The sequence below is a fragment of the Scleropages formosus genome, chromosome 22, assembly GCF_900964775.1.
Source record: "Scleropages formosus chromosome 22, fSclFor1.1, whole genome shotgun sequence".
NCBI lineage: Eukaryota > Metazoa > Chordata > Actinopteri > Osteoglossiformes > Osteoglossidae > Scleropages > Scleropages formosus.
Window position 1 is genome coordinate 3,358,309 of NC_041827.1, and position 27,512 is coordinate 3,385,820.

At 41.9% G+C, this 27,512-nt stretch overlaps 1 protein-coding gene across 2 annotated transcripts in view; it reads right to left on the minus strand.

The window, feature by feature from the left end:
• The window catches only part of igsf21a (immunoglobin superfamily, member 21a), a 190,915-nt gene that overhangs the window by 14,733 nt on the left and 148,670 nt on the right, over nucleotides 1-27,512 (minus strand). For both annotated transcript variants that reach the window (XM_018725717.2, XM_018725716.2), the window contains exon 5: nucleotides 9,464-9,579. In XM_018725717.2, the coding sequence (XP_018581233.1) occupies nucleotides 9,464-9,579 (116 nt within the window). The remainder of the gene's footprint in view (nucleotides 1-9,463; nucleotides 9,580-27,512) is intronic.

Here is a 27,512-nt window from a genome sequence, read left to right on the forward strand (position 1 = left end):
ACACCATATGGCATGCCTATCAAGATATATCGTTGTCATAGAGACTTAGAGTTCTGTTTTTATACCATTGCTGCTATTGTGTTTAAAAAAAAAAATCTGAAAAAAAAGAAAATCTGAATTTTAGGTCTGGTTTGTGTTCACCTGTGTGTTTATACAATTTATTATATTGCTCTATGAGTGAGTAAAGGTTTCCAGGTGTTAAATCAGTTTACAGGAAATTATATCTACATACCCTCCAGTTATTTGTATTAACATCTGAATTCTGGAGATTGTGGATGTGGCAAAAACATTTCTTTGTCACTCTTCTGACTCTTTCAGACATCTCCTTTCTCCGAATGCCTGCAGCAATAATGAGGATAACCGTGACAGCAATAAAGAACGAATAAATAATAACGGACCCTAAACCGTTGAGGAACCGTTGGATTTGTGCATTCATTTTGCTCGGCATCAAAGCGTCGTTACAAAACATGGTGTATTTCATTCAGAGTTTCAGTTTATTATTTATTTAACGCATGCTCCCTTGTGGATTGCGAAGGCTTGCTTTCATTTTGCACACCACCTTACAGAGAATCGCTGAGCGTGGTAAAGTACCATGATGACTGGAAGCAAGTGTGACGTGGACCTGCCCTTGAGAGCCCTGTTTTGTTAATGTGCTCATGGCCAGAGGGGCTGAGGCTCACGGAGGGCCGAGACTCACGTGTGGACATGTAGCCCACCTCAGGGAAACTGGTGACTCCTTTCTTAAAGGCACCTTTTTTATTGGTCTTAGTGAGGTTGCCAATAAAAAGATTTATGACGTATGGTTCATAGCTCACCGTATTTCCAACTGGGAGTGTTGTGGTTAGAGCTGCTGTCTTTGCACCCAAAGGTTGCAGATTTGAACCCCCACCTCCAGCTGTAGTACCCCTTACAAAGATATTTTCCCTAGAAAATATTTCTGAGCTGTATAAATAACACTACATTTATCTGACACTCCCCCCCCCAAAGCAACTTAGAGAGACTTACCTGTTTCTGCAGCTGGGTAAGTTTACTGGAGCAATTTAGGGTAAGTATCTGGATCGAGGGTACTACAGCTGGAGGTGGGATTTCAACCTACAACCGTGAGATCCAAAGGCAGCAGTTCCAACCACTGTCTCCTATAATCCTAAATCGATCTGGAGGAAACCATCAGCTAAACAACCGTTAACTGTAAATGCATCTATTCATAGCATAACCCACACACACATATTGATTGAAGCCGCCTGTCCCAAGCGGGGTCGCGGTGGGCTGGAACCTAACCCGGCAGCATAGGGTGTAGGGCTGGTGGGGGAGGAGATAAACACACCCAGGATGGGATGCCAGACTGTCACAGGGCACCCCAAGCAGGACTCGAACCCCAGACTCACCGGAGAGCAGGACCTGGTCAAACCCACTGCACCACCGCACCCCCCTCTAGTATAACCTTATGTACTTTTTATTATATTCCCTTTCTTTAGATGTGAACTGTATTCAAGTAAAGGTTTCAAAAGGTTTCAAAAACAATACGATAGTGTATCCATTGATTCCACGGACCTGAAGATGAAATTTCATTGCTATTCAAACAGGGAGACCAATACCTACTTCCGCTCGGTAATAAAAAATGAAAAGATTCCTCGGTGGTAAAGACGTGCCAGCAGCCTCGTCTCTGATCTGCTCCAAACGGAGAGCCTCGCGAAAGTGCCAATTAGCCGCAATTGCGCGGCAGGCTTCGGCAAAGAAGACTTGAAGGAGATTTTGCGTGTAGATGGTACAGACAATCCTCAAGCTAGATGCACGTGTATTCTGATCCATGCAGAGCAGAGGCATATCTTGAAATATCTGCTGCTTTGTTGGGGGAAACGCTCCTGCAAGACTAACACATCCATCACACTGCACCCCTAATCCAGAGACACAGGGATTGTGTTGATCTTTGAAGAATATACATACTGCATGCGTTGGGCAGGAATACACTGACCACCTCCTCCAACTCTTGAGAAACACTGTATTGTACTAGTAAAAACAAGGAAAACAAGTAAATTCCATGCATTCAGTGTTTTCCCCCTCAAACTAACTCAAAATGTTAAGGCAAATACAGTTATTTACCCTTTTACACAGCTGGGTAATTTTACTGCAACAAGTTAGGGTAAGTATCTGGCTCAAGGTTACTATAGCTGGGATTTGAACCTGTGACCTTTGGAGTCCAAAGGTAGCACCTCAAACTGCTAAACTGCCAGTTGCCCCTACACAGCATAATTCCATTTCCATATTCTTCATATTTAGGCCTCAGCCACTATATTACAAAAAATCTTAACCAGAACAAAGTCATGCTGTTGCAGTACATGCTTCCCACCATAGGGTGGCGCTATACATCCTCCATTACAAATTGTGTCCATTCTACAGTGGAGGGCATCTGGTCTGATGCTGCACTCTCCCACCTTTATCACTTGTGTTCCATATTCCATTTCTCCCCGAGGTTATGATTACAGCATTTTTACAAAACAAGTATTGGCAGAATAAAACCAACAATAAATATCGAACAAACGGAGAATAAAACGCGACCAACATACGATGGTTAATTTCTTTCATGGATTTCTCTGACTCCGTTTCTCCTTGTATCGAAATCTGAGTGCTGCAATGAATAATAACGCAGTAAAATGTAGCGGCCTTTGGAAAACTCAAAGGCTTTTGAGCTTTTGAGGAAAGTGCGTGGCGTGTGCCCTTCCCAAATCAGAGCCAGCGATACCTTCACCGCGGTGAATTATGTGAGTGCGCTGCCCCAGAAATGTCACACTGGTGCAGGGTTTGACAATCCTATCTAAAAGATGGAGGGTTTCAACAAAGGGCAGTAATTGAATAAGTTGTATTGTGGTAAATCCCTCCGCCTTTACCGCTTTGTAACCGCAGAAGGGTTATCGCACTCTTCCGGAAAATTCCATTATTGCTATATAATGGCTGATAATGGATTAGTCCTTAACGAAGCATTTTCTTTTTGTCTTCCGCCAGCAAAAATACAGTGCAGGAAATTCCAGATGATTTATTTTTTGCCATGGAAGCCTGTGAGACGTGGGGCGCTGTGCTGCGACGCTGTGCTCGTGACGGAAGTGAATCGAGCGGCTGGGAATCGCGGGACTATTAGGCTCGCGGAGGCAGCTGGAGCTGAAGTGTGGCGTCGCGGGCGCTCGAAACGGCCGCGCAAAAACGGCGCTCAGCTGGAAACGGCAGGCGGGCGATGACACCATTGCGGGAGCACGGCGTCCTCTGCTTTGTGGAGGCGAGGCCTGCGGAAGTCGGGGAAAGTGCTCCCGTTCGGCTCGTGAATAGCTCTTAATGAAGGCACCTGCACTCCTGCACTCCTGCCCTCGTCTCCGGGTATGGAACGCCGGCGGTGACCCTTCCCTTACTGCCACCCCAAAAGCGCCTTGCCCACCATGCGAGCAGGATGACTGTTTTCCTTTGAGCTCCGTGCGGCTCGGGACCTGAGCTGCTCTGGGTTTCCATTTAAATGATACCTTTATTAGGTAAAATGTGGTACATTATTCCTCCATCTCTCACACACGTTGACTGAAGCCACTTGCCCCGAGCAGGGGGCAACAAACTAGAGCCTAGTCCAGCAGCACAGGGCTAAGGGAGGGGACACACCCTGGATGGGACCCCAGTGCATCACAAGGCACCCCAAGTGGGACTTGAACCCCAGGCCCACCAAACAGCAGAACCTGGTCAAACCCACTGTGCCACCGCACCCCCTCCTCATTCTCTCAGTCGCTGGTCATTTGTGTCGCGGGAGAGTTGAAATTTTTACACTACATAGTGTAGGGTGTGTGGTAACATGTACTTTTACATGTATTCATTTAGCAGACACTTTTCTCCAAAGCAACAAATATCTCATAGCAAATACAATGTGTTCATTACATTAGCAGGAAGAGACACTTAGATGCAGACGTGTGATTCTTAAGTACAGTTAGTTACTTTCCACCATATGAACCAAGAGCAGCTGCATAAAACTTCCTCACAATATCCACGATTCCAAATGAACGCTTTTTTTTTTTAATAAAGGATGCAGTAGAAAAGCAATCCAATCCTTAGCAGTGTGTCTGCACTGTCTTCCATTCAAACAACAAATGGATGCCATTAATCCCTTTTTACATTGCTGATAAAAGAAAGAAGTGTGTACGAAACATTCCATCCTGCGGCGCTTGTGTGTGTTTGTTTCCATTCACACCGCTTTCAATTCCCTTTCTTGTTGCGTGAGCTGCAGCTTTCCAACCTGCTTTTGAGACACTAGCCATTCCATCTACATTACATTTATTTATTTAGCAGATGCTTTTTCCCAAAGCGACTTCCAATGAACTCTATGGAGTGTTACCAGCCCACACACCTTCTTCACCAAGGTGACTTACACTGCTAGATACACTACTTACACTGGGTCACTCATCCGTACATCAGTGGAACACACACACACTCTCTGTCACTCACACACTATGGGTGAACCTCAACAGCATGTCTTTGGAGTGTGGGAGGAAACCAGAGCATCCAGAGGAAACCCACGCAGACACCACCTGGACTGAGTGGAAATCAAACCCACATCCTCTTACAGCACTCAGCACTGGGAGATACCAGTACTACTCACTGTACCAGTATGGCACCCCAGGAAATGGGGTTTGGGGGGGGGGGGGGGGTACACACTGGACAGGATACTGGTCTATCATAGGATAGCCCCACATACACACTACAGGCAATTTAGAGGCATCAGTTCTCCTAAAATATATTTCTTTCGACTGTGGGTGGGAACCAGAGCCCAGGGAGGAACCCATGCAACCTCGACAGACCGAGCAGGATTCAATCATAAGCCCAACAAACCAGGAGCTGTGAGGGAACAGCACTACCTGCTGCACCACTGTGCCGCTCCTACCACACTGCAAAGAAGTAATAAATACAACAGTGCAATTTTAACTACACCTTAGTTACACAGTAAAGCACTGATAATTAATTTTTTTACAAGTATCTCTCTCTGAATTAAAGTGCTCCTCGATTGTGCCCTCATTATTGTAACATACCTTTTACTTTAAGTTTCCTGACTACAGTATGTTTCTTAGTGTGTAAAATAAACACTTGATTTCACAGCTACTTTATTCCTCCAGTTCTGTCTGCACAGCATCAGGGACAATGGAGGTGAATGTCAGCTCTGCCAAGTTCAGAATTAGTTTCTGCTTCGTATTAATAAAGTGCTTCATAGCTGTTTTATGAATATATGGTCCGTTGTCTACTGATAGAGACCATATAATAGCAACACTAAAGCAGCCTGGGCCGTTTTTACTGCTGATGAAGCAACGCTGAGCAGTTCAACAGTAAAAAAAAAATTGGAGACACAAATAAAGTAGGAAATTCCGAAAGAAGCACTGATATTCGAACCACAGCAGAGGAAAATCCATTTTTACAGCCTACTGTGGTTACTTTCTTACTAAAATGTGCACTAACTAATCCATTAGACACTCAGATACAGGACTGGAGCCCAATAACAGCTGCTGATTTACTGGGCAATGAGAAGTATAGAGACAGATGGCATGGTGGCACAGTGAGTATTGCTGCTGTTCCACAGCACCGGAGTGGTGTGAGAGGATGTGGGTTCAATCCTGACTCAGTCTGTGTGGGGGTCCCCTTGGGTGCTCTGGTTTCCTCCCACAGTCTGAAGATATGCTGTTCAGATTCACCCATTGTGTGTGAGTGACAGAAAGAGTGTGTTTGACTGATGCAAGGATGAGTGACCCCTTGTAAGCAGTGTACGTCATCACGGTGAATAAGGTGTGTGGGCTGATAACACTACATGGAGTTCACTAGAAGTCTCTTTGGAGAAAAGTGCCTCCTACATAAATGTAGAGGATTAGCATTGCACCTTGTACTGGTGACATAGTTTCTAGATCACTGCAACAAGGAGTTAGATAAGTGGGTATTACAGGTGGTAACATAGTGGTTAGAGCTACTGCCTTTAGATCTGAAGGTTGTGGGTTTGTTCCCCACTTCTGGCTGCAGTACCCTTGAGCAAGGCACTTACCCTAAATTGCTTCAGTGAAATTACCCAACTATACGAAGGGTAAATAATTATAACCTTAAAAGTATAAGTTGCTTTTAAGAAAAGCATTGCTAAATGAATAAATAAAAATGGAATGATTGAGTTCCTACAAGGGAAACAGTTGGAATTCATATCCACATCAGACATCCTTCTCTGTTGATGAGAGATGGACATCAGTTCCTCAGTTCATCTCTATTGGCAACCTGATCATGAAAAAATCTTTCTGCACTGATCTGAGTGTGTCGAAGCTTTGCCTCTCCAGAATGTGACAGAACATCATGATGTCATGGGAAAGTGAGGAGGAGGTAAAATACAGCAAACATCGAGATGGCTCACAGTTCTGATCTGTGGCCTCACTTGTTTTTAATACAGGAATAGCATAAATAAGAGTAACCGTTTATTTTCGTTGGATGTGCTTTTCGAAGAGTGCCACTGACATTGCAATCCTCCTCGAACCTTGAACCTCCTCACCCCCAACGCAACCACTCTATAAAGGGAAAGAACCACACTGAAGCAGTCCAGGAGAACGTATGTCCAGCTCGTCCAGCTACACAGGGCCTGGTTTAACTCTGGGTACTTGAGACCAGCCTTGCACTTTGGCTTTTGTCAAGGATTAAAGGGAAAGATGGGGCCAGAGGGGCTGACGGCGACTTCTTCGCTGACGAAACATGCCACTGCGCCATGTCACATCACGTTTGCCTCTGCTTGCTCTGGCAGCCTGCCGCCACCTCGGCATCTTGGATCTACTCCCCTGTCCCGGCTTTGCACTTCTGGAGATCGCCTCTATTTCATATCCCGCTAGAGCTGGTTTGTTTGTTTGTTTCTTTATTTATTTATTGCGAGCTTTCTGCACAAACACACAAGAAGAGAGATTAACTCCAAAGCAAATATCTCATTGTCCTCTAAAAATGTTCAAACAGGGTGTGTGTGTTATTCCATTGGTCTTTTTTGTCTGTTATCTGAATATTGCAATCTCTCATTCTGTTTCCAGGTGAATTTTACCCTATTCACCCCATTCATTTATAAGACTATTTTTCGCATCCTACTTCATACCTGCTGTTTGCTGGATAAGGGTTTTTCTGACCAGCTGAGCCATTGGAGAGCCCCTTTACATACTTAGAAAAAGGCTTTAATAACTAATTAGACTGATTTTTAATGTTATTACCCAAATCAAATAATTTTAAAAAATTCTGTGTGCATGGGATTAACTGCAACAACCAACTTCATAGTCAAAAGTGCAGGCACAGATTTGTACTTTTCCGAAACTGTACGCGTACTGTCCCTACAATGTTTTTCTCGGACTTTAATGAGTATTTTACTGTTTGTGCTTTCTGACAACTAAGCAGCACAAGACATTTACCTTTACAGTTCATTTTTACATTCAGTGTATGCTTTAGATCAAATTGTAATACATTTCCATCCTTGAGCCTTAACCGCCTCAATGCAAAAACCCTTTCCCACTCTCAGATTAGAGGGCACTGCCTCGGATGCCCATTGACAGACTCCCTACCTTTGGTTCCGCAAACATGTGACCCGTCCCCCTCAGTACAAAGCATTGGCCTGCAGCAAAACACACCTCAACAGTGGCATTTGGACAGATGCTGCAGCTGTCAGACAAGGTTAAGGTGCACAACGACATGTCTATCTCGGGCTCAGAGTTGTGCGAAACTGAACTCCAGTAGGAACCCAGAAGCTACTGCATCTCCAGGAATGGAAAAGGAAAAGTATCTCCGGCTGTGTCTGTACTGCAGCTTGTGCAGCGGTTAACGATTGCCGTGGTAAATGGGTGTCGAGTCACCATGTCGAGGGTCCACAGGGCCTCGTGCAAAACGCCAAAGGCAAAGAGGCGGAAATCAGTTTCACCTTGTGCTCACCTCTCACTGGGCTCTTAATTGCTCAAGATGGGTTCACAGATAGATCCGGAATACATTATCATACACCTCTGGATAATGATTAATGGCCTGGCAGGGATTACCAGTGAGTGCCATAGCTCAAGCCGTGTTCATGGGAAATTGTTTGGTGACATAAGGTGTGTGGTGACAACTCAGCTGTATATACACATTTATCTGACATTCTTCTCCAAAATCACTCATAATCCCATTCTTAATTTGATGCTAATTTTACTGGAACAATTTAGAGTAAGGACTTTGCTTAAGGGTACTAAAAATGAAGGTGGGATTCGAACCTGCAGCGTTTGGGTCAAAAGGTAGTAGATCCAACCACTACAGTAGCGGCTGCCCCCCCTACACATACACACACATTTTCTGAACCGCTTGTCCCATATGGGGTTGCGGGGAACCGGAGCCTACCCGGCAACACAGGGCGTAAGGCCGGAGGGGGAGGGGACACACCCAGGACGGGCCTACACATACATATATATATATATATATATATTAGAGCGAGAGGATCATCCCAAAAAGACATCCATTCGAGTGACCAGTATTCTGCTTTATTCTAATACCCCTACTTTGATTTACAAGGTGTTTCTTTGACTTTAATGAGTACTTTATTATTTGTGCCTTATGACAACTGAGCAACACAAGACATTTACAGTTACAGTACATTTTTACATTTAGAGTACGCTCTGTATCAAAGTGTATGACATACAAAGATTATGTAGAATTTTGATGACACCTTTTCCCCAGGTAAATTACAGTGCTAGATACACTATGCTAAACAACAACCTATTTACACAGCAGAACAACCTAACACACATACAAACGCTTAGATACACACTACAGACAATTTAGACACACCAGTTCACCTGAAACTGGAATCTGAACTTGGGGGAAATGGGGGCACCCAGAGGAAACCCACATTTTGTTAAGCGTATTTGTTATTACCACTGAAACGTACGGTAATTAGGTTTACATCGCAAAAGGTTAAATTCTAAAGGTGGGGAAAGGGGGGAGGGGGTTGCATATGTTATACATACTCAAGTACACAAGCCTTAAAAATACAGTGCTGCTTGAAAGTAATGTGAACCCCTTGTGTCCCTTAGTTTTACCACGGAAGGGTTATTTAATGAAAATCAGTGTCTCTCATGTGACATAATAGGTGTGTAATGACCAATTCCATATGTTGCTTTAGAGAAAATTATGTGTGCAGTACAAACACACAAGTAGTGCAAGTGAAAAAATATATGAAGCCCAAGTTGCATTGGTTACACCAGGTAGGTAAGTAGAATCAGGGGTGTAAATCATAGTCATTTATTCATTTTATATGTTTAAGATTTAAGATTTACATTTTATGAGCTTATTTTAATTTTTATACAAAATAATGACTGTCCCTATAGAGTTCACATACACTCAAGCAGCGCTGTATTTATAATAGCTGTATCTTTGTGCTTTTACCAAAACAGCATGAGCAGAAACATAGTAAAGCTGTGTGTGCACTCACCACTGGAGCAGGTTTGCCTCCAGACACATTGCACACCAGGGTGAAGTTCTGGACCTGGTAGCGACTGAATGGTGCTGGGGTGTCCGCCGCCACCAAGGAGATGGAATGAGGAGGCGCTGTGGGAAAAAGAAAGACACAATAACTCAGTTGCACTGCAACAGGACTTTGCTGAAACCTGTCAGGTGCTCTGTGCAAAGCTTGCATAAAAACTCACTTAAAAGAGTAAAAAAAAGAAAAAAAAACAGAGACAGCAAAAAAGAAGAGCATTCCACAGCAGTTGTGTCAACAAAACAGTCAACGAAAATTATACTTCAGAAGCAGAAAAGGAAGCTCTGACTGACTCTGTGGCTCAAGCTTATTTACAATATTTTTCCACCAAAGCACCCAGGGCCAGCTGCTGAAGGACAGACATATTTGCATTTGGACTGTGAAAAGGCCCATTATGAGAAGCAGAGCTCATCCAAACCATCATATCTGGACGGGTCCACTGCATGGGGTACACAGCCTTGGCGGTGCTGCTTACTGCACAGAGTGAACCTTATAGTCAGCAGAGGTTGGGCTTCTATATCCAGTGCCCTGCGCCTGCAAAACGACTAGCACAGCAAACCCCCCATGTCTCCATGTACACCTAATGCAGCTATTGCACCCTTTAATAATTTATGTCTCTTAGAAACTTTTTTTAAAGTCATAAAACAGGGAGCAATATGAAGTTTATGAGTTTCCCTGGCAGTGGTCGAATACAACATATGAGGCCACAGGCCCCCCTCGGCTCCGATGCCTTTGTCAAAAGGAATAATGTCGGTCAGATACTGGGGAACGATGGGAAAAGTTCTTCAGCAGCCACAGAGACGGGAGAGAAAGCCGTGAACAGGAAGAACCTGTCTGGTCAACGGAAAGATGCCTTTCCATCTTCCATGTGCCTCTTTGTGCAGTGGGAATCCCACTCCAGACCCCCTTCTTCACCACTGGAAACCCCTATTTGTTTTGTTGTGTGATGAACAACTAAACCAATTAGGGACTATAGACATGAAATGAAAACTCTGCAACTGAACTTAGTGGGTCTAGCACTTGGCAGTTCACAAACCACTACCATCATTTGCTAGAGGGTGGGTGCTGGGTATTCCAGCAGGGCACTGGATATACATAAAACACTTCCGCTTGAGTTTGTGTTTACGCCCTGTGGTGCAGAAGAGAAATGCAAGCCTACACACGCCTTCTTCTGTTGGAGTCACAAGTGGATATGAAATTGCAAAAATTAAAAAGTCACAAAACAGTAATAAGCTACTCTGAAAATGCAAATTTTAGTTAAAAAAAGCAAATACGGAAATAAAAATTAAAATCATCACAGAAGAAGAGAAGGAATAAAAATGCTATTTATACCCTTTTATACCATTATAGATACACAATATGCAAATGCACACAATTTGGCATTATTAATTTAGCTTGTGACATACACTTGCTGGTCTCACTGACTTTATTAGGAACAGCTGTACACCTGCTCATTCATCCAATTAGCTAACCGTGTGGAAGCAGCTCTGTCATAAAGTCATGTACACATGGGTCAAGAGCTCCAGGTAAGCTTCATTTAATGTTCAAACCAAACATCAAAATGAGGAAAAATATGTGACTTTGATCACGGTGTAGTTGTTGGTGGCAGATAACATGGCTTTCAGAAACTTCTGTTCTCCTGGGATTTTTCATGTCTCTAGAGTTTACACAGAATGGTGCGAAAAACAAAAACATCCAGTGAGTGGCAGTTCTGTGGGCAGAAATGCCTTGTTGATGACAGAGGTCAGAAGAGAATGGCCTGAATGATTTGAGCTGACAGGAAGGCTACAGTAACTCAAATAAACATCCTTTACAACTGTGGTGAACAGAAAAGCATTTTTGAACATACAACATGTCGAACCCTGAGGTGGACGGGCTACAACAGCAGAAGACCGCATTGGGTTCCACTCCAGTCAGCAAAGAACAGGAATTTGAGGCTACAGTGGGCACAGGATCACTGAAACTGCAGAGCTGAAAACTGGAAAAACATTGTCTGGTCTGATGAATCTCAATTCATGCCGCGACATGCAGATGGTAGGGTCAGAATTCGGTGTAAACAGCATAAATCCATGGAACCAAACTGTCTTCTGGTAACAGTTCAGACTGGTGGTGGTGGTGTAATGTTGTGGGGAATATTTTTTGGTGCACACTGGGTGCCCTAATACTAATCGAGCATTGTTTGAATTCCAAAAATGAGTATTGTTGCTTGCCATGTGTTTCTCCTTATGGCCATCATTTACCCATCTTCTAATGGAAACTGCCAGCAAGACAACGCACAAGTCATCTCGATCTGGTTTAGTGAATACAGCAATGAGTTCAGTCTGCAGCCACCAGATCTTGAGCCTGTAAATCACCTTTGGGATGTGGTAGAACAAGAGATTTGTAGCATGAATGTGCAGCTGACAAATCTGCAACACTTATGTGGTGCAATCATGTCAACATGGAGCAGAATCTCAAGAGAATGATTCCAGCACCTTTTTGAATCCATGCCACAAAGAATTCAGGCTGTTCCTAACCAGTATTACAATGGTGTTCCCAATAAAGTGGCCAAGGAGTATACAGTATATACAAACAAGTACTGAATGCAAACAAGATGACTTGAAGGACACAACAATATGGTTGTTAGGTGGTATATGGAGCACACAAGAGCCTAGAAATTAGGAATGAACATGACTGTTCCTCACATAAAATTTCATACAAATACTGGGCTAACTTGCTGGAGACTGAAATTAGTGCCCTGGAAATGGTCTATGGGGTATAACAACTGGAGATGGGTTTGTTCAGGTGTATTGTTAATCATAATTTCAAATGTCTCAATCACAGAACCTCGGAAGCCGTTTCATACACTGATCGTGCCTGCTGGATGGTCTGTATTCTCCCACATTTTCACATGTGAAATACAAAGTACTGAAAAACTGTCCATATTTCAAATGAAATTTTACTGCAAGTAGAAGTTTGTCAAGTTATATACAAACATATTCAGTCTGTTCTTGTCTCCTTTTCAATAAAGGATTGTTGATGGAAAGAGATTAATATTAAGATACTTGGTGACCTGTGCAAGACACTTGACTCACGCTGCAACAAGCAACTGAATCCATGACAGCATATCATAATTAAACATGTCAACATCAGAACAATGCTTTTCCAAAGCTGCTGAATGAGACACTGTAGCACATTGGCTTTGATGGGCTCAGACCCCCTACGGCTCTTACAATGAGTGTGGATGGTCAAGTCTCATTAAGCAACAACTAGATCTGTCTTTTTTATTACAATCCCTCACTAGACGCCATTATATTTTAATTCATTATAATGTGCTGGTATCAGCACCAAGCATGCCGTAAGCTATCATAACAGAACAACCCTTGTCTGGATGGAATTGCCTGGGTTAACTTGTGACCATTGCTTTATCAAATTATGCAGCGAATTGTCAGAACAGCTTCTATCAGAAAGACCAAGGGAAAAATACAGTTTTTGATGACGTCTGGAACTCTTCTGTGAATAACATGGAGATATTATAAAAATATGAATAAACATCAGCATTGCACATTTCTCTAACAATAATTTTATATGTAGCATTCTGTAAACAAAGCTTTTCTCTTTGATAATTCCTAATTAGGCTGTTTTCCATAAACAGAACTAATAAAGCAATTAGATAACAATGGGGAAGGAAATGATACAGCAAGTAGTATGACAATAGATGTAGACATACAGCGCGGCAACATCGAGTCACGTAGTTGCCCTTGGTCACTTGATAAAGCCATGGATAATATGTAGACCAAATAAAAGTTTCAAAAGAAAACACTTCTATGTTTTGTAGACCTCAGAACAGGAAGGTAATGATGTGTTTTAACTCTTTGTCATGTACTTTTTGACTTTGTTTTGGAGTCGGCAGAATGGCTCTCATTTACCTAGGGAACGAGGCCCTTCAAACCTCATAAGGATATTATGGAAAAAAATAATAATAAATGGTGGTCAACTGAAGAGGAGGTAGGATTCAGATAAGAGGTTACATGAGGATTTAAATACTTTCAAAAATTTTTATTTAAAACTTCAGGAAGTCAAATGCAACCTGGAAAACCAATAAGCAAGTAATTACTGTACAGATTTTATGAGACTCCCACAATATATCCGCAACAATAAATGCGGCTCTCAGGTTGAGTTTATGAAGCTGCACTTGTGTCCTAAAAGCTTAAAGGTTGCAATCTTAGACGGGCAGTCCGGCAGGATCTTATGAGGCACTCAAATGAAAAATAATACTCTTTGCTGTCATTGTGGCATTAAAAGATTTATCCAAAAAGATTATGGGAAAGGGGTGAGCTCAGGTGGATACAGATTCTAATTCATTGTGCTCCAGTTAAAATTGCTCTATAAAATATTGAAGCTCATTTGGATTAACTTATGTGGCTGATTGCTGTGAATTTAGATCTACTAATCACCAAAGCCACTACAAAAATAATGCACCACTTATAACAAACAAAAAATTAGCACTTCGGGGCCCTCAGAATGACTATGCTGTGCATCTCCTGCCATTTTCGTTTAACCTTCAGTGAGTCTCTTTAGATTTTTTAAAGCTCAGGAGATCTCAATGTTTGAGGTCCTCAATTAGGGAATAAAAAATCATGCATAGTGAAATAGGCCTTATTAAATATTTACCATGATTAAGAGGTAGACCTGCCATGCTTGGAATAAAAGAGGCCGCTGTTAACAATATCTCCATTCATTTTAGGATTAACACCGTGGTTCAACATGATAGAATTTCACTTTCAGAGTCAATTTAATGGAACTTTACAAGTATCTTAGGTACCTCACTGGGGCATTGTGTATACGCTGTTCTCACTCTCCCTCCTTTCTTCTAAGGTGCTACCTACTGCAACATCCATGTTACCTTATTGTACCATATACTGAAGTAAGAACAATATTACATACTACATTCAAGAAGAGAAGGAACAATAAATACAGTATTATTACCACTAAAGGTATTGAAAGTACCACTATTAGTACTACAGTTCTTCTGCTATTACGATGTTGAGGTTGCATCATTCTCATCTTGAGTCAGAAGAGTTGTTTGCATAGGGATATGCCTTCTGATGAAGGTTTATTGAAAAAAGAAAACATCTAATGATATATATTATAATTCCTTCTGCCAGTCTCTTATTCTGAAAAACCTTATATTTCATAGGGTGATGTTCTGCCCCCCGTCCTGGGTGTGTCCCCTCCCCCTCCGGCCTTACGCCCTGCATTACCGGGTAGGCTCCGGTTCCCCGTGACCCCGTATGGGACAAGCGGTTCTGAAAATGTGTGTGTGTGTGTGTGATGTTCTGCCATCTTTGTCTGATTTTGCAGAGAGGTGCCAGTTTCACAGGGGGTGCGGTGGCGCAGTGGGTTGGACCGCAGTCCTACTCTCCGGCGGGTCTGGGGTTCGAGTCCCGCTTGGGGTGCCTTGTGACGGACTGGCGTCCCGTCCTGGGTACATCCCCTTCCCTCTCCGGCCTTACGCCCTGTGTTGCCGGGTAGGCTCCGGTTCCCCGTGACCCCGTAAGGGACGAGCGGTTCTGAAAATGTGTGCGTGTGTGTGTGATGTTCTGCCATCTTTGTCTGATTTTGCAGAGAGGTGCCAGTTTCAGATGAGCTCAATTTCAAATTCACCAAAGAACCTAAAAAAACCCCATGACATAAGGTTGGACTGGGTCCTGGATCTTGCAACAGTAAACATGCAACACCAAATCCACAGTAAAGGATGCACCAAAGGTGTAAAGACCTTAGTACCCTTTACAAAGGCATTTAACATAGTTAAATGAGTAAAACTGAGCTGTTCTAGAGAGAAGTGCCTGAGCAATGGAATTTTAGTGATGAAAGCAGTATATTAGTAGACTCTGCAACCTACAGACATGTTGGACTCTATGTGACAGGCCATTATTGAAAGATATATGACTGTGTGACAGTGTTGGGTGAGCTGAACTTTCAATTGATGGGAAGTATCAGCAGTGTCTGTCATAAAGTAAGAGTGAAATTCAAACATGGCCAGGACTCGAGTGACTTAGAGAGTGCACAAGCTCAAAAAGAAACTTAGATTGTGTCAAAGGAAACTTTCTCACCTCCGTGTCAAAGGAAACTGCCCCATCTCTCTGAAAGGCCATCAGTATTTCTGACAGTCTTGTCAAAAGTTTTAAGCGCAGATGTTCACAGTCAAGAGATCAATAATGTGCGACACGAAAAAGAAGTCTTAATGTTTTAACATTTAATTTCACTGGTTTTCTATTTCAAAGGTTGACTATAAAAAAGAAATCAGGGTCATACTGGATATATGGGAGAGGAACCGGTAACTTTCAACCTGAAATGTGAATGCCAGTAGGGAGGGCTGTCAAGGAGAATTAAACGCACTGCTGTTGAATTCTAAGGAGGTTTGCAAAATGCAAAGTTGTATGGCTAAAAGATCTTACAGACAACTGAGGGCAGCTATGTCTGACTGATAGCATAATGGTTGTAGGGAGTGTAACTGCAACTGACACCCAACCACCTTGGTACACATGCCGAAACCCAGCAGCCTCACAGGAAAGGCCGTGAAAAAGGCCTTTCTCTATTGATATGTGAGCGGCACCTCTTGCTCACCGGAGTTTCGCGCTCTCCGGTTACAAGCTATATTTGCGCATTCATGCATACGCTATACGCTCCATATTTGGAACCTTGTCGCTGTGCATATGTGCCCTACCAGAATGAATGGACCCTGACGCTCCCAGAACAGAGGTCATATATCAACCACTTGTGCCTTTTTGTGAGCATCTCAAAGTGATTCATGCCAATGGTGGGAGTTTGGGGGGGGATGGCAGTAGCCAGAAGCATCATTACCCTGCTTTCTATAAAAATAACTGCAAATGGGATTTTCACCTCTGAGGACTACACTCCGCAGGACTCTTGAGATGGATGTCCTGGCTCTAGCAATTAAGGAATCTGGTGCATTTGTAGAGCCTGGGTAGGGAAACAGGCGTCCGTCTCTCCTTTAAGAGAGCATGGCAGGCCACAGTGGTCCCTTGGGTTTAGGAAGAGCGATAACGTTGAAGGTCGTCACTTGCTCCTTTTCATAGGACATAATTTACTGGCCAGGCTATTAATGAAATATTCAAATTGTACTCGTTTAATTATAAGTTCAGGCTGCTTTCTGTCGTTTTTCTGGGGGAATACCCACAAAGCAATCAACTTGTGTCGACCAGTGTAAGGGCATCCTTTGAACATGGACTTTAAGCCCCAAACAAATTTCAAATTTCTAATGTCGAACTGAGCTGGCAAACATTTGTAGAGAAGTAAATGTTGCACAACCACTGTGCTATTGCACACACAACGGTAAATTAAAACATTTGTGTTATGTACATACTAAAAGTTAACACAGGAAAGTAATTACAAACAACAAAAAGGATATGTGGATATGTTGGCTGTTCAACTGTATTTCAGTTAACAGTTTTGCCTCTAACTTTTCTATGTAGTCAACATTAAAAGTCGACTCAAGGGCAGCTTTTACCGAGAAGTTTTCAACTGGAGAAGACAGCACACATTGCTAGCGAACAACATCAAACATCAAAATACAATTGCTTATGTTAAATTTACACTGAATAGACTGAGAGAATGAGGCCAGAGGCCATTGGAGGTAGCATCTCAAGGTAAAGCAGACTTGAAAAAATGCTAAGAAACAAATTAAGATGGCCATGAACTTTTCAAATGACTGGCTTGCAGGAATGAAAATCCATTTTGGTCTCCTGACAACAACAAATGACAGGTTAAATGCAAAGGTTTCAGCTTTCTGCACTGGGAAGAATTGGACAGGTTAGCCATGCAACATAGGAACTGTCAGCCTAAATCGATATATAAATGACCCCTTGATGAGGTTGCTGTGATGTCTACTATAGTACGTAGAGTTCACTAGTGTCAACAGTGCTTTTGTTAGGAGCTGTCAACAAATTGAGGAGAAAATGCAATAATCAGGCTGAACATTGTAAGGTCATCACCGAAAGGGATCGGCATATTGTATCGTGAGGAAGCAACAAGCATAGCTTCACACGTATGTTTGTAGAAGCGGAAAAAACATGTTCTGTGATCTTGGGGTGCGTACTTAATCTCTCCTACCAATCTCCTTTTCCTTACACTGTCATCATAATCCGTGACCACAGTAAAGTCAGCGTCTGGTTTACTAGTGTGCCAAAGGGAACTGAACTACCTGGCAACATGGTTGCTATGGATTTGCAGAGGTGTACACAAACTGTTGCTATCAGAGACCATCAGGAATTGAAAATATAGATCCCAGCTAGGTAGTGAAGCGTTCAGAATCTCTGCCTAAAACAGCATATACTTTGTTGCTGGAAACACAAATGGTCTCCAGCGGAGGTCTCCATCACCTTGTGTTGTACCTCACTATGTGGTCACCACAGAGCAGCTAGAACATCCACAGAGCAGTGCTGACAGTCCCAAAGAATGCAAGCCCCATTTCATGGATTGCCCGACTCTGAATATACAAAGAAAGAGGGGGTGGTGTTCAGTGTTGGTCCTGACTGGCTATAAGGTGCCATGCAAAAAACATAGCATTACCTTGCAGATTCTCAGGGAGTTGGTGGTCAGAAGCAAAGTAATCAGATAATGCGCTCAGCCCATGTGGGATATGGTGGTGATGACACAGTGGAACATTTACCATTTGGAATGAAAGGAATGTCAGCATGCATAACGATGTAAGAGGTCTTTCTTTACATAAAATAAGCCTTACATTCCGGGAGGGTAAAGTCCCAGTGAGGGCAGGAGAACTGGTTGGTGAATCTCAGCCACATGGACTGTATAAGGATCTCAGCCGTGGCCTTCTGTGCCAACACGAGTCAGAATGCCATCAAAGGACTTCTATAACTTTTAAAGGTTGCAGGAAGTGTTGAAGGCAGGGCTTCATGCAGGGGTGCCTATATTCAGAGCCTTCTAGAAAAAGATTCATTGAGTGAAGTCTTAAAATTTAGGTTGCGGCATTTTAGTCACCTTGGCTACAGAATTTCTCCATACACAGGAGCAATAAGAGAAAAAACAGGTTGGCTGTAATTAAACTGTTTCCACTGAAAGCACTGATCATCTATCCAAGGGAAAAAGCAAATAATTAAGAAAAATTGGTGGAATCAAGAGGAAAAAAAATTCTTTCCGGAATCACGCAGGTAAAGAACACAGCAGGTAACTTTCTTATGATGCTTTGCCACGGAAACACAAATGTTTGGATCGAAGGACTCAAGTTTGCCTGTTTTCATGCTACAAAAAGCAAGGGAAGTGGCAAACTTTGAGGGAATCTGGCAGCCAGGATAGACAGCTACAGTGGAAAGGAGATTTAAAAAAAAAAAGGAAAACAATCAAAGCAAGGAAGTCGGAGGAGAAAACGCATTCGAAATGAGCGTTGGCGCGGGGCTCCGAGGCCTAAACCGGCCCTTTGAAATCCCACTCCCGGGACGAGCCGTGCCACCAGATAAAAGGCACTGAAGTGCGTTTTAATCACTTCGCCATTGTGCTCTTAACATTTGCATTTGCCCCGCCCCCTTCATTTGCATTCGTCATTACAGCGCTGTCAGCTCTTATCGAGGTCCCCGGGGAGCGCCAGCTGAGAGGCGAGGAAGAGGAGGGGCTGAAGAGCACATGAGAGACAGCCTGGCCTGCAACTGCCAACTGTCACGAGGAGAAAGGAGGCAGGACATGTGGAGACAAAAGCCAGAGTGACATTTTTACAGGTTCCTCGGTGATGGAGCCATTAATCATGCCCTGGTTTTCTAACATCTCTCTGCAGGTGTGTGTCCACGTACAGTATGAGCGCATGTGTTTCGGTACGTGTGTGTGTACATGTAGCTTTGACTTACAGCTCTGCTCCCCAGAGAGACAACTCAAAAATGTCAACAAAGTTCACCCCGCAGGCATTCTGTTCCAGAACCGGTGCTCGACTTTGACTGGACTTGTCAGAAAATCCTCGGCCACTCGAGTGCCACAACTGGTCAGCGTTTTCCAGCACTTTCCCTGTCTCTGCAGTGCTTTCGCTAAAACATTGTTGGAGCTCACATTGCAGGCTGATGCTTGTTTCCATTAATAACTCCTCATGTGCGGAGTGGACTAGTGATACTTCTTCAAAGATGCAAACACTTTCCCAAATATTTATTTGCGCCCAAATTTTGTCTTCTCTTATACCAAATTTCTATAATTTATGTCATTAACAGAACAAAAGTGTCCTGCGTTTACCTGCCGAGCCAAGGTGGCTGCCTTTATCGATAGTCACAGTGAAAGCAAGTTCAATTCAGGTGGTCCCACAACCCTGTTCTGTTTACCTACTGGGACGATACACGGCAGTAAAGAGCACCTACACTGAATGGGAATGAGACCTTAATTCCACCCGCTTAATTCAACTTCCTTCCAGAGTTTCTATCCAGTGATTCTGCTATTTGTGCCTTTCTGAGAAATGCTATGAAACTTTAATCAAGTGTAACAATGCTGCTGATGCTAAAAAGCAACACAAGAGGTGTAATATTACAACGGAGGCAAAAGTGAATTATGTTGTACGTAATTACCGGATAAATAGAACAAGAGTTAGCATTAAACAGGAGTTTGAGATGACATGATTTTATTTTCAATTACTGTGAGTTTCAATGTAAATGTACACTCAAGTCCTCACTGGCATGTGTCCGCTTCGCCTTATGCTTCTGGGATAAGTTCTGGACCAACAAAACCCTTCCTTTGGAGATGGCTATTGATAGTGAGCTGAAGTTCGTAGACGTATAAACTAAAAGAGTCTTAAACAGCATTCTTTATTTATTACTGCAGAACCCAGACTCTGAGGAAGGAAAGTCGTAACTTAGACTTGGACTGGAACACTAGAAAGGGGTTTGTGGCAGACACTTGGGTGGGGGGCTAAGATACCTTTTTTGACAGCCATAGTTTTTCTCCTTCACAAAGACATAAGCCTTTCTTGGAGTGTGGCACCCACCCTCTGGTATAAAGCCATGAGGTTTTGCCTTTCCCCTACCCTTCTCAAGGTCCGTTGGATAATTTATAGATCCAGAGGATGCCAGCAATTTTAATAGTCCCCAGCACCGGAGATGTCACTGACAAATTGGTTGATCAGTGTGGTCATAAGGCCTGCTTCGTACTTACTTTGTATGACAGCTAATTTATTGAGTACAAGAGGGAGGGGGTAGATGGTGGTGGCTGTAAAGTTATATGAGGCCAAAAAGAGTCCGGTGAAGGTGGCTCAGGTATCCATCATTATATCCCCAGTCCAGTCCAGGATCTGCTCAGTTGGTGGAGAGAAGGCCCATCTCCTGCACCCATGACCAGATGGTCAGTGGCATCCAGCAGTCAGCACAGCCTTTGGGGATGGACGATGGGGTGGGGGTAATGCTGGGGGACATGTCCATTTTTGTCAAGGTTAGCGTACATTCAGACATAGCACATTCCATTCTACACTGATTTACGCTTTGAATCGGGTCGAACATTGAGTTCACTTTATTTTTCCAAGTAAATTAAAGTAGGGGAAACTAGCTGAGAACTGGAGAATTCATTCTGAGAGACTGAAAAGCAGAAGAGTTGCCGAGTGCCACCATTTATGTCAGCAATGTAAAGCAGAATTTGAATGTCATTAAGTGAACATGCAGTAAATTAAGTAATAAATTGTTTCTCAGAATAATAACTATATGTCCCTCCCTTAATATGGGATAGATCAAATTATTTATGCACTTGTATTGAGTCAGTTCTTATTTAGTACTGGGTTTTCAGTAGGTTTTGAATGCTGAACTAAATAATACTGCAGACCAAGGAAAAGAAAACATTGGTTTGTGCTCATGTATCATAATAAAACAAAACAAAGTAAAATAAATGGAAGACTCAAGGTTAAAGCAACACAAGTTTAGAAACATACCATAGGTTTTTGTGTAGGCAAAAAAAGAAAAAAGTACTTTTACTGGCAGACAGCCGAAGATGTAGAGTTTGGCGTATGTCATATTTTCATGGCTATTGACATAACTGCATGGGGCAAAACTGCTGTATGCCACCAAGCAGTAGGGAGTGGGGATGGACATGGGGGGGACCTTCTGTGAGGGTCTGTGTGCTTTGCGCTAGGAGAAAGACTCCTTGCAGTGCTGCTGGTAGCTCTCCCCCTATGGGAGGCTCCCCAACACGGCCTGGAGCTTTGTGCCCAGTAACAAACCAGTAGGGTAGTGGAATTTGAAAAATGAAGCTTATCAAATATTTACAAGTGTGGAGCATGTAAGTGCAAACCTCTGACGTGTCTCTGGCCTTCCACTGACCCACTACCTTCTCAACACTCCTGGCAGATGTAGCTGTAGACAATATTCAGGCTTCGCCTCGTCTTCTTGCCCCCTCTGTCTGGTGAAAACCCCATCCAAAGCCTTGCATTCTCTGTGCATGGCTGGATAACCTAAATTATAATGACCAGAGCTTGGGTCCCTCATGACCACAAGAAAACAAGCTTCAGGATTTTTAAGCACTGTTAAAGCAGTGCATTTATTCGCCTACATTGGAGCGAGGAGCTATGGAATCTCCGTTCCCATAGGATCGTCTCCGTAAATGCCAAATTATCTGTCATTAATAACAATCTCGGTTGTAAAACTCACAATATATTGTTAAGCACTGTAAATTATAACCAAAAAAGAGTGCAACTATTGTCACTGTGACATTAAAAGAGATTTACATAACAGTAATTGCTGTGTGAGGCAAATATTTATAACTTCCTTCACTGAAATGCAATTGCCATTTAAAAAAAAAAAAAAAAAAAAACTACTGAGATCCTTTGAATAAAGAGGATTGCCTAATTTGATTTATTATATATGTCTTTGCAGTGCATCAATTCAGCTTCGGCTCTAAAACACAAATTGACTTTAAAAATTACACTGCCAGCTGTAGAAAGCCACAGAGCCAGAAGCGCCATTCATATCCCGTTTTTTCTCTAATTGACTGAAAAGGTCAAGAACACAATCTGCTTACTCCTGACTTGTCATCAAAGAACATGCAAAGAACTGCCAGAAGAGCAACAAGGAAGGCTGCTGGGAAGAACAGAAAAAGTATGTGATGAACATAATGTGTCTTGAGTTCAGTGCCTACCAGGTGAGAACAACTCTTGGGAAGGGTTGGGTGTGGTGGGGAGGTTCTCCACTGGTGGGAAAGTGAGTGAAAAATCCTTTAGGGGATTGAGGTCATTCATAGTAAAATGAGACCAGTGATAACTGTCCTCCTGCAAGAAGGTTTCACAATTGATAAAGATGACCTAGATCAGGAGGCCTTAAACTTTTTTTATGCCACAGACCCCGTGTAAGGTAAGACCTGTGGACCCGTTCTTAGAATATTGCATTTAAATGCATGGTTAAAAACCCCTGACCTAAATTAACTTACCCTAAAATTCACCATTCATTGGGCTGTCAGTACACACATAACTGTTTTCATTGCATTTAATGAGTTGACTATGTTCTGTAACCCATTTTTATTCAACAGCTAGAACTTCCAGCTGTCAGATGTTTCAAATCCAGGTTCTGAGGGATGCAGTCTGGGCACATTTGCTTTGCTTTCTTTACATTTGCATTATATTTAATTTTATTCATTTAGCAGATGCTTTTCACCAAAGTGATGTACATCTCAGAGAACAAATGCATTACATCAAGAGAAGGAGAGATTTGGATGCAGACGTGATTCTACAGTTCAGTCAATTTGGCACAATCCACCATGTGATTCATTGTACATGACATGAGTAGCTACATATACACTTCTTCATTTATTAAACAAATTGTTATTAAAAATTATTAAACCAGTAAAAAAACATTTATCAGGCACTTAGGAGATCAGGGAGAAGTTATGAGAAGAGTATCTTTATTTTACATTTATTCATTTAGCTGATACTTTCTCTAAAGCAACTTACAATTAGTACAGTTACAAGCTAACAATTACTCACCCATTTACACAGCAGGGTAATTTTTACTGGAGCAATGAAGGGTACGTACCTTGCTCAAGGGCACAATAGGCAGAGGCAGGGATCAAATCTGCAACCTTTGAAGGCAAAGGCAGTAGCTCTAACCACTACGCTACCAGCTGTCCCTTATTTTACAGGACCTTTCATACATACTGTGGTGTGTTTTTTTCCACTGGCTGTTTTTTTAATTTTCTATAAAAAGGCGGACTTTATATCTTAGTATAAAGAACCTGATTTGACATTTTCATCTCAGAGTGTTTAAATCCCTGTTTTTCTAAATTACTTTTTATTGTATTGTGGATTAAGGCTTTGTTTAAACCCATGTACTGTACCTTTGCATATTAACTGCTAGGCTGTTTTTAATAATGTTCTATTTTGAATCCTAGCAAAAGCCCCAGAAAGTCTTTAGGGACACATTTCAATACAGAAATGCAATTTTTATAATCATGCTCATCCTTTGTCAAGACTTCTAGTGTGAATGAATAATGAATCTTTCTTTCTCACCAGTGGTTATGAACAGTATAAGATGTTTTTTTTTTTTTTTAAAAAAAAAAAAAAAAACAGACATTGTTTTTTCAGACAAATTATTTATGAAAACAAAATAATTAGGAATTAATTGTCAAGTAACAAATGTGGTAATATATACTTGCATGTTTTCAAAGAAACTTGAAGGGACAGTTTATGGTGCATAAAGTGTTTTATCATTAATTGCAAAGTCTATTTGAAAAGGAGGGTGAAGCAGTTTGGGTATCTGCACATATACAATATATGTAGCTTTGTACACTTTAAAAATGGAAAAAAATGGAACAATGTACAAAAAATATCTAACCCTTGACACACCAAATGCAAAGCAAAAAAAAAAAAAAAGAAGGCATGGTGATGAAACAAACAAACAAAAAAACTATTTCAGAAGAAGGTCATTACGAACCAGAATTCCCTCTTTCCACTTGAGGTGTCTCACTTTCAGCAGATTGTATAAAAAGCCCTAAATTGAATCTGAAAACGTTGCTTCCAGACATGAGCCCTTTTTGGTCAAGGCCACATTTCATTACCCAACTCATTCACAATCTTCTTTCTTTTCTTCCAGAGCATTAAAAATTTTCAAAAGCCTTTATTGTAGTTACTCTGTTATTATTATGGACTCCTGACATACGTACATAAAACCCCTGGCTTGCAATATGAGAGAAGAATAAATCAAGTAAGGCACAAATGCTACATTGAGAAGGATAAAGATCACAATTACAACGTCTACTTACATAAATGCACCAAAGGGCCATGCTATATTTCAGCTCAAATTTTAGCTTAATCGCCTTCTTGATGTTAGAATAGCCTCAGGCGAAGGAATAATCAAAGAGGTAAAGTAACTCCAAAAGTTCTTCTGGGCTCCTTAGAGTAAACGTGGGTTCCCAGTCTCCTTCACAACAGAGTAATACACTGTGTCACTCTTTATAAAGGACGGAAATGTTCAGTCAGGGGTCAAGACAGCTGGTCCATTTGCCGGAGCGGCTGCACCAGTGTGAAGCCATACCTCATGCTTCCTGTTCTTCAAGGAGGGACAATGACTAAAATTAATGATCTTGTCCCCTTCGTTAGCCTCGCAACCCTCAAAACCAACAAGTGAGGTGTGGAAGCTGTCGCCAGTTGCCATTACTAGAGTGACATTTGCTACTGATGAATGAATTCTATGTGGACATAGACAAATGCACTTGAGTGGACCTCTCTGCATTGTGCCTTGGGGGTGCGGAAAGAAGTCAGCTGGTGGTAAAACCTTGTAACTGAGTCTAGAGTGGAAATAAGAATGACAATAAAAATATTAAAAAAAAAAAATGTATGACAATCACCTTGATTTTACTACAAAGTGATTATTGTCATCAATACGGAAAAAAAAAGTGTCATTGTAAAAAGAAGACCTTTAAAAAGTTTATACACATCTTTAGCTTGTCACCTGTGTTCCTCCAGGCTGGGCAATTAGAGTAGAGATTCAAAATTGTGAAACATAAAAAAATAAAACATGCCAGATACATATGCATGTGCTGGTTTTGAACCCAATCCTTCACAAACAGGTGGTACTTTTCCCAGTGGTATCAATAGTTGCACAGTCTCTCTGTGAGGTGGCGCATGATTTTTTTCTCAGAAATTAATCTCTGCATTTCCTGGAGAGAGGCATGCTGTTCAGCAGGTGTCAGGTGTCAATTAGCAGCAACAGTAATAATAAGCGTTGATTTGATGTTGATGAAGCAAAAGGTCCCGCTGAACTGAAGGTATGGCTGACATGAAAGCCACCCTTGGCCATCGGCTCCTGCCAAACTGTACTGCTCAACTTTCCTCGCTGCTTTCGCTCCATCTGTGCTTTGATTATAATTGCTGTGACTGACATAAACTTGGGTATAAAGCTCTGGCTTTTGATCTTGTACAACTCAAGGTCAAACCTAAACACAGACCAACACCAGTTGTCCATGAGGTTGTGAAGTATCTTATATTAAGTGCAACAATATCCAATCACTTTTTTGTAATTTACTTCTTATTTACATTTCTTGTATTCACACTACTATTTATACTCTTGTGATTGTATACTCTGTAAATATGTTATTTATTATGTAATTCTGTGTCAGCTGTTTGTTGTCTATAAATACTGGAAGCATCTAGAACCACAGCAAATTCCTTGCGTGCATCAGCACACTTGACCAATAAAACTCATTCTGATTCTGATTATATTTCAGCATCAATTTTGACTGTATACCTATGAAATAAACTGAAAAATATTAGTTTTAGAGTTTCAGCATCAAATGCATTACTAGATTCTACATTGCACTAACACATTCAATCTCTAAGAATATTTATGTGTGTCAAAAACATTTTATGACTGTACATTTTTTTGCCTAAGAAACAAAATAAATAATATCATACCCAAGCCATGCTGGACTATAGAAATGACTTTTAATGTTACTAAGGGGGTGTTGGGTTTACTGTATATTTGCATTTAGGACAGCGGACTACTGAAGGATGTCCTACTGGGAACAGTGCGGCTATAACTGTACAGTCTATCCCTCTCCCCGGTCATTCAGTTCCAAAGGGTTAGGACTGAGAATGTGCTCCCGGGCAATGTCATATCCAGCCTTCTCTGTCACGAACCATGGCCTTCATTATATAGGACAAGGTGTCATTTACTGAGCCAAGTCACTCTCTTTGGGGGCAATCTATAAAATGCATTGACTTAAATGGCTACATTTTATCTATGGACCCCGAATCAGATGACACCTTATACCACAATATCCTGTATCCTAATACCAGGGATCCTCTGGAAGACTCTTCCCCCTACAAACAACTCCCATCACCCTTACACTGTTTCCATTGATTTGTATTCTGTTTTGGACAATGAACATGAGAAGAGCAAATGCATTTGCTGCATCCCTAAAGGCTGTGCTGAAGAGAGTTTGAGTTTTTTCTTCCATAGCAATTCCCGAGTACCCCCACTGGCCCTCCACCAGCCAACACAGCAAGAAGTGATGGTTGAAAACACTGGCCAGAGACCAGCAGACTTGAGCTTGTAGTCTATTGGTCTGGGGTTTGGCACCATTTTACCACCACTCCTGAAGGCTGACCTTTTTCATAAATGGCAGAATAAATAAACAAAAGGTCTTGGTAATTCTAACAATTTAACTGTATTGCACTTGAAGGCTTTCTACTTGGGCTCTCACCGCAGTTAAAATGTTGAGGTTGTTCAAAAATACTAGAAGTTGTTCATCCAGAAAGTCTATTGTTCACGGCACCTGACTTGGCTGAAACAGTCAGTTTTTTGGTCCTCCATTCAATTAAAACAAGTGAGAGATTGCAAATCTGTTCTGTTATAACGCCCAACACTTTGGGTTCTTTCTCCAGTTCAAATATCCAACAAGTTGTTGGACTGATCTTTAGGGCAAGTACTAACTATCGAAAACTTCAAAAGTTCTAATATGGTAGGTTTATCACTCATGCCAGCTATGAAGGGTGGTAAAAAGCAAGACTGAACTGAAAACGTTAGACTTTAATCTTGGA